We start from the raw sequence: 7474 nt of genomic DNA on the forward strand, positions 1-7474 counted from the left end.
CATCTCCCTATTTGGATCTAACCTTTATATAATTACTTATCTTATTAACAAATATCTTTAAACGGATTAAACACATTTATTTTCACATATTTTCATAAATGCATATGTAATCACAGAAGGATGATAACTAGATGGTTCAGTAACCAGCCACGGTCCTTTTACATGTTAGGTCCATTAGCTTGATCTCTGAGCACCTTTTCAGTTAGTCTACTGAGTCTGAGGTGCATGACTAGTATATTAGCCAAACCATCAATTAGATCTTTATCTCCTTTATTCCAGGTCTGTTGGTTGACCCGCTCCCGCATCTTCTGGAGCAGGTCTTCAACCTGGTTGCATAACCTGACACTGACATCATTCCTGCCTGATTCAGATTGAAGATTATATTCTCGCTCCCAAGCCTTCCCTGTGTCCCATACATCAATATGTGCGTCCACAGGGGGCTGTTGGGTGCTGGTGTCCCCAGGAGAGGGGGACAGGAGGTCTCTAACCTCCCTATTAAGTTCCTCCAGGCCGTCTAGAACATCCTGCAGTACTTTCACCAGATCCTCTGCATCATCGTCCTCATTTCTATCAAACTGTAACTTTTCTGGCTGTTATTGATGGTAACACAAAAATTGTAATTTAAGTTAACTTTTTATGGATTTTTCATAAATAATACAACAGGAAATATTAAGCAATTAAATTTTCTTGCTTGTTTTAACAACTTAACAAGCAATCGGTGAACATACATTTAATTATCGGAGCTAAGCCCACCTTTGCGGTCCTGGTTTTGACTGTACTGCCTGCTCAGTGGTCATACAGTCTGACTTCAGGCTGCCATTATTTAAGTTTACATTTACTAAAGCGGTAGAGGAACATGATATGTGCATTTTTAAATACATTGGTGAAAATTTTTTTTTCTTGTTAATAAGTTATCAGGTGTTTGATTCTTGTAGGTTTTCTTCAAGATTGTCTTTTTGTAAAAAATTCCATCTGCAATTAAATCTTGTAAATTTTACTAGATGCTGATTACATGGATATTAATGTAACAGGACATTAAAGTTGTAAGTATTCTTTTACCAGTTCATAGCATTCATTTATTAGATGTTGAATCTTCTTGGTAAATATTTACTTTTATTTCTTATTTCCACTTTAATTTCTTACATATTTCTGGATTAGACTTGGATTATACAAACCATTACACTAATAAACAAATGAAATAGTTATCAAATCTCACTTAACCAGAAGAATTGATATTTTGAAAATAAAAACCAATCTTCTTTATAAGGACTTAAAGCATAAATTCAAGGACAATATCTTCCACATCATTGACAAGATAAAGGTATTAAGGGTACCATTGTGAATCAAGCTTTGTCACCTTTGCTTTAATGGTCACTTGACATGACGCTTCAAGTCCTTTTAAGCTTAATTCTTGACCTCACTTTTTTCTACTGGGATAAATCTACATCAGACTAAATCTTTAAATAAAGCTCAACTACTGTATACAGAACTGAAGACATTCTACATCCTTCCTTCAAGCTAAGAAAATTACATGTCTAGTGGCCAAGTGTATAAAGGTTATATAAGTATCTCATTCAATAATTGTTTCCTCTTACATTATCTTATATCAAAGGAATTCTTAAATAATTTGACTTTGTGTCTGAAAATGAAAAAATGTCTTCTCAATATGGATTCTTTCATGTATTCATCACATTTTTCAAATTGTAATTGCTTGTTAGAAATATTCTTTTCTTTTATTATTTGTAAATAATTTAAAAGGTTTCAAGGAAAAGCGAGGGAAAAGAATGGTTTGGATTATTGCAAAATATTTTGTAGAAAAGTCAATTTTTTACAGGTTTTACTTAAAATATAATTTATTTTTATCAATTTTAAATAATTAGCACCCACAGTTTCAATTGGAGTTGCATCTGCAAAGTTTGGCCCTAGTTTCTCATTTTTTATAGAGATCTCCAGATGCAATTGGATTTGCACACACACAGTTCTAGAATCCAATGAAGAATAGAAACAGAAAACTCATTGAACATGGATTTTCATGCTAAAATTGTTATGTATAGTGGGACACATGGTATGGGTAATAAGAGATGTGTATTTCTAAAATTACACAGGGAAAATGAATTGGGGGAAAATATTTAAAAATGTTACATCAAAAGGCAAGTTTTTTCATTCTTTTTGATACCTTTTACCCAGAAAATCATTTATTTTCCCTAACTTAGCAAAATATAAAATCTCATGTATTTAAAGACATGAAAAAGAACACAAAAATTGAAGTTTTTTAGAAAAGCAGCTTTTTTTGTTAAGTTTCTAGAATCGACATGTTTAAACCGAAATAGGGGATTAGAAAATTTGACTTTGTTTCAAAAACTCAATCCCTTTACCCAGCCCTTTGCTTAATTTTGTTTTTTAGGTTTTTTTTTCAAGTTGATTGGATTTTCCTGCGGTAGATTTGGCGGAAGGCCAGGAAGATATTCTTGATACTGATAGTCACTATAATATTTAATTAAACTAGATTTAAATAGAAAAATTACTATTTTTCTATAAAGGGAAAGAGATTCTTTCTTCTATCAGACCCACTTTTTATGTTCCAGAAGTTGTTCAGAATGCAAAAACAACTAGATATTAAAGGCAGGTCCTTGCTTAACCAAGCATTAAATAAATCTAGGCCCTTGGTGCTTCACAGAACTAGGGAAAACATGCTGAAAACTTGTTATGGGAGCAACTATCCAATATTGTCTAATATGATTTGGAAATAATATTTTCAATACAAACTTTGTTTTTTTTGTATAGCTTCATAAGTATATTTGTTAAACAGACTTATAAAAAACGTAGTTTCAAACTTTACTTACCTCCCAATTACTGCATCACATATTTGGGTACATGTTGTAGTTGTTGTTGTTGTAGTAGTGGTAGTTGTAGTTGTTGTTGATGCTGTTTTTGCTGAAAAAGGAGAAATATTTGTTTCTCTGAGTTTGATAGTGCATTTATGCTTTAAACATGATCTCTTTTTTTCATTTTTCAACAATTGGTTGGTTCTTACACCTAAACCCCTACCTCCAACACATTCTGATACACCATCGTCAAAGCGCAAACATCGACCTCCCTAAATGATATTTCAATTATTTTTTGAGTAAAAATCTAAATGATGTATGTAAACGAGAAAAAAAGTGTAAATTAAAAGAGGTAATCCACAGAATGGCTGTAAGTGTTTTCTTACACACTTTCTATCACATGCAGTTGAACACTAATCTTTACTCAGGAGTTTTCACTCAGTTCTTATAAATTTTCTAATGCAATTAAAAGCTAGTTTTTCTGTCTGTTTCAAAATCTTGGGAAATCGACATTAAAAATGTACGTTGCCATTGTGGCACATCATACATTAGCACTAGCAGCGCTCTTAGAAAAACCTAGAACATATAGGCCCATATAGTATTCAAAATTGGTATTTACAGGGAAGTCCTGCAGTTCCCAAAATGAAGTTAAAAATCATGGAATCTTTCACTGATTCCTTCACAAGTCTAAAAAAAGTGTTCTACCTCTTTGCATTGTTTACCAACAGTTCTTGGGTCTCCACAACAAGAGCTCCCAACTGGTTCACATTCACGCTTTATGCCTGGGTTAGAAATTAATCTAAAAAGAGTAAATTGAAAACGAAAATCAGTAATTTTCAATTTCGTAACATCTAGATCAGATTGATATTAACAAAAAATTTGCTATGTATTGGCTAAATGCCTAAATGCCTATTGGTGAGCAAGGTTCGGTTAATGAGAGGCAAAGTTTTGAATGAAAACGTTAATTTTTTAGCATAAGAAAAAAAATTGACATTTGACCTGCCTGTTTGTATTAATTTTACAAACTAGGAATGTTTTCAGACAACAGACATACAACATAGGTTTTAGAAATATAAATTCATTTACACAGTTACCCACAAAAGATGAGACTGTAAAGACGACCAGAAACTCTATAAATTTTACGATCCCAAGGTTGAACTATGTATTCTGCCTTATATATAGTTATCTAATGGCTTTTTAAAGATTTGGCAAACAAAACAAACAAGGTTATATATCGAATAAAGCTTAAACACAGTGTAAATTCTGTACAATCGTCTCTAAAGTTTTAACCTTTAATGATAACCCTGTATTAAATGTATTGTCTTCATATTAAATTACATATTTAATAAAGTACATCAAAATACTTACAGCCCTCATTGATATCTATTTACCTTTACACCTCTTTATCTAAAAGAAACGTTTTCAATATTCTTTATAAAAAAATGGATTTTCAATTTATTCTCTTGTTTACCCTTGCAACACATATTTGTCCTGTTAAGCATACCTCTCCATCAGTATCAGGCTTCCCACATTCTATTTATAAAGCTTTAATGTGTCTATGTGACCCACTTTTGTGTATTCCCAATTTTTGAGCCACAGTGTGCATTGGGATTTGTGAACTGAAGAGAATGAAGATAAATAGTGCCTATTTAGACTATATTTTGTCCCAACCTTTGAAATTTTTAAAGAACAAGAACCATTGAGGTACAGTTAAAATTTAAGCCCAAAACCTTTATAACATGCCTTGCCTAAATAATAGTGTTTCATTTTTTTGAAATGTTTGTGTACAATTGTCTTGTCTTGGTATATCTAGATATAATAATTAAGCTTTTTAACAACCCAGAAATATGATATAAAAGTTTATGTTAAGATATTATCATTTAAATTAAAAATGCATTCTATCCTAATTTTAGCATCTTGCTGTAATATATAGCTATTTAGATACAGCACATCTATAATGAAATTTACCATTCCTTCTTTTAATTAAATTGTTTTACTTGTTATGCGTGGCTCTGAAGAATCTTTCGGCTCAGGAACAAAAACAAGATTACTGCTTTTTCGATTGTTCTTTCTCCTAAAAAAAAACAAGTAACAAGCCTCTCACTTTTGGTCAATAGCTGGGCTTTTACACCCTATGGGATTGAGTCATGTATAGTGCCAGAATGCCTATATCAGATTTATGTCAATTAATTGTGGAAAATCACAAACCATGGCATAATTTGCTGGCGAAAGCACAGTGTCTGAAATTTAGCATTTTTTTGTTAAAGGATAAGGCTGTTGGAATAGGGATAATAATAAATGAATCAATAAAATGAATGTATTTTGCTAAAAAAAATTTGCACTGCCCCTTTCCCAGTGCCGTTTGAGTCTTTGAGTCTTTGACACAAACTCTGATTTTTTAATCCCTATTTCTTTAAAATATGATGAAGTTGCAGACCTTAGATAATTCAAACTATGAATTCTGGTGGATCAAGTAATCTAAGTTTGAAATATGAAAGGTATGAGTCATAAATATTTTGGTATTAGAAAATTTAGATTTGTGTCAAAAACTCAATTCCTTTGATGCTTTGCAAAGAATGAATTTCATTGATCCTCCAAAATAGAAGTTAAAAGAAATGCTCATCTCTCTTATCTCGACCTGAAATTCATGACAAAAATTTAAGAACCTGATTTTTTGAGCATGAATACCTACTGTTATCACTAGTAGGACTATCTGTAAATAAGATATTGTAATTTAAACAAACATTTTTATGATCACATTTCATTGATATACCATTTTTCTAGGAAACATGATTCAGGTAGGCAGCCTGGAACATAAACTAATAATAAAATTCAAATTCATTTTAATTCAATTAGTTATATTAATCAATAATAACCTTATCATAAATATCCAATTTATTATATTATCTTCATTTTAATTTAATTAGTTAAAGAGAGTAGAGGACCCTTAAAAATAGACATGCAAGGCATTATTAGATTAGATTTAATTTCATAATAGTAAAAGGAACTCTTATTAAAATAACAAATTGAATTTACTAATTCATAGTAAACAGCCAAATTAAATTAGAACTGAATAATTTAAAAATAAAGAGCGATATGGACCTTGAACAAGAGATGAATGAATCCAACTCTTTTTGTAAATAAAAAAAATAAACATAATTGAGAATCATTTCTACAGTCACCACCAATTTCCAAGCAAAAATAACCTACAAAGTCGTTTTGCTCTTGGTTTTGTTTTTGATTTTTTAAAAATAACAAACCTCTGTTAAAAAAGTTAAAAATAACATTTTTTTCCAGTTAGAGATATTTTATATCAAACCCAACTGGTACAGAATACTAGTTAAATACTAGTTCATAAAAAGTTTACTTTAAAGGCTGACTAAATGTTGGAAATACAACGACTTTTGATAAGAGGCGTTTTCAGGGGGGGAGGGCTATTGGGGCTAAGCCTGGACCATGTGAAATCTATTGATTTCAGGTGGGTTTCAGGTCCCAAGGGATGCTGAGCCCCCTGGAAAGAAAACAAAGTTTAAGACCCCCCCCCCCTGGACAAAGTTTTTGCCAAGTATGAACTGGGAACATGATTTGATATGTTGAGAATACTTCAGATTTCAAATTTAGTTCAGGACTTGAAACATACATGATACAAATACATCTATCCAAATTTATTTAGGAGTGTCAATTTACACATTGTCAAGGAAAAAGGAAGTTTTACTTTAAAGGACATGTTCCAAATATTAGAGGATTTTTTCTACAATTTTTCTAGAAATAACTGAGTCAGTAAGATATTTTCCGAATCTTCATATGGCAACTGGAATTGTTTAAATTTTTAATTTGAAAGCTTCAAAGACCTACAGTTTACCTCAGAGATTTTGCGACATCGAAAGAATTTATGAAGTGTTGTCTTGACAATTTTTAATGGGCAAAAAGGTAAATCTCAAATATTGCAAAAGTAATAAATAGCCATGAATATTCAGAACGGTTTTAAAGATCTCCATGCAATCAGTTAATGACATAACTGAACATCTGCATCATTCCAATATCAGAAAGTTAGGAATACAACATTTTCTTCCGATGTATTTGAACTTAGGTGTACAATGTTATTCTATACTCAATATTAAATAAATATAGTTGGAAAATAATAATAGAAATGAAATGGAAACTTCTCTATGATTTATTTAGATTTTATATTCATGTTTCAATATAAAAAAATTTCCATGCTGATTGCATGTCAAAATTATTTTGAACCTGAAGTAGGTTATACCAAGTAAGTAATATTATCTACAGGTAATCTGCTTCCATAATTCCAATTGCAATATCACAACCCCTAGGAATTCATCTTTTTTTGATGTCAAAGATATTGCAAACATTGAATTAAGGATTTAGGAATTGCTAAAAATGACCTCCATCATATCATACCTGATTTTCTTTAGATTTTAGATGTACTTTATTTCCTTTATTCTCGATTTTTAAAAAGTAGCTTCAACTGTTTTGAGTTATTTTTTTTTACTAACATACAATATGGATTTTGGCCTGTACAATTTCAGTTATATACATTTGGATAGGGTTATTAATCCTTTTTGAAAACAGTCAAAAATCAATTTTTATTTGTATCATTTTCAACATTTTCAAAAACAATTGTTTCGTTT

General features: G+C 30.9%; 1 protein-coding gene across 2 annotated transcripts; it reads right to left on the minus strand.

The window, feature by feature from the left end:
* Nucleotides 1-1835: 1835 nt before the first annotated feature.
* On the minus strand, nt 1836-5658 carry LOC111715814 (uncharacterized). 2 transcript variants are annotated; one of them, XM_023491193.1, is made up of 10 exons: nt 5599-5658; nt 5492-5538; nt 4823-4899; nt 4330-4358; nt 4217-4232; nt 3531-3607; nt 3049-3097; nt 2844-2934; nt 2433-2484; nt 1836-1981 (listed from the first exon to the last, which is right to left on the minus strand). In XM_023491193.1, the coding sequence occupies exons 1-10, from the start codon at nt 5614-5616 to the stop codon at nt 1931-1933; spliced, it is 507 nt and encodes a 168-aa protein (XP_023346961.1). In that variant the 5' UTR covers nt 5617-5658; the 3' UTR covers nt 1836-1930. The 2 variants fall into 2 exon arrangements, with proteins under 2 accessions (XP_023346961.1, XP_023346959.1); XM_023491191.1 differs by having other exon boundaries at nt 4297-4358.
* Nucleotides 5659-7474: the final 1816 nt, after the last annotated feature.

This window comes from Eurytemora carolleeae, unplaced genomic scaffold, assembly GCF_000591075.1.
Source record: "Eurytemora carolleeae unplaced genomic scaffold, Eaff_2.0 scaffold1869, whole genome shotgun sequence".
Taxonomy (NCBI): domain Eukaryota; kingdom Metazoa; phylum Arthropoda; class Copepoda; order Calanoida; family Temoridae; genus Eurytemora; species Eurytemora carolleeae.

What these genes read in the sequence shown, in the direction of transcription:
- LOC111715814 (XM_023491191.1), bottom strand. An exon ending in ATTCATGCTCAAAAAATCAG is followed by an intron (nt 4,900 to 5,491) that starts GTTCTTAAATTT and finishes GTTTTTTTTTAG; the next exon opens with GAGAAAGAACAATCGAAAAA. An exon ending in TGTATCAGAATGTGTTGGAG is followed by an intron (nt 2,935 to 3,048) that starts GTAGGGGTTTAG and finishes CTCCTTTTTCAG; the next exon opens with CAAAAACAGCATCAACAACA.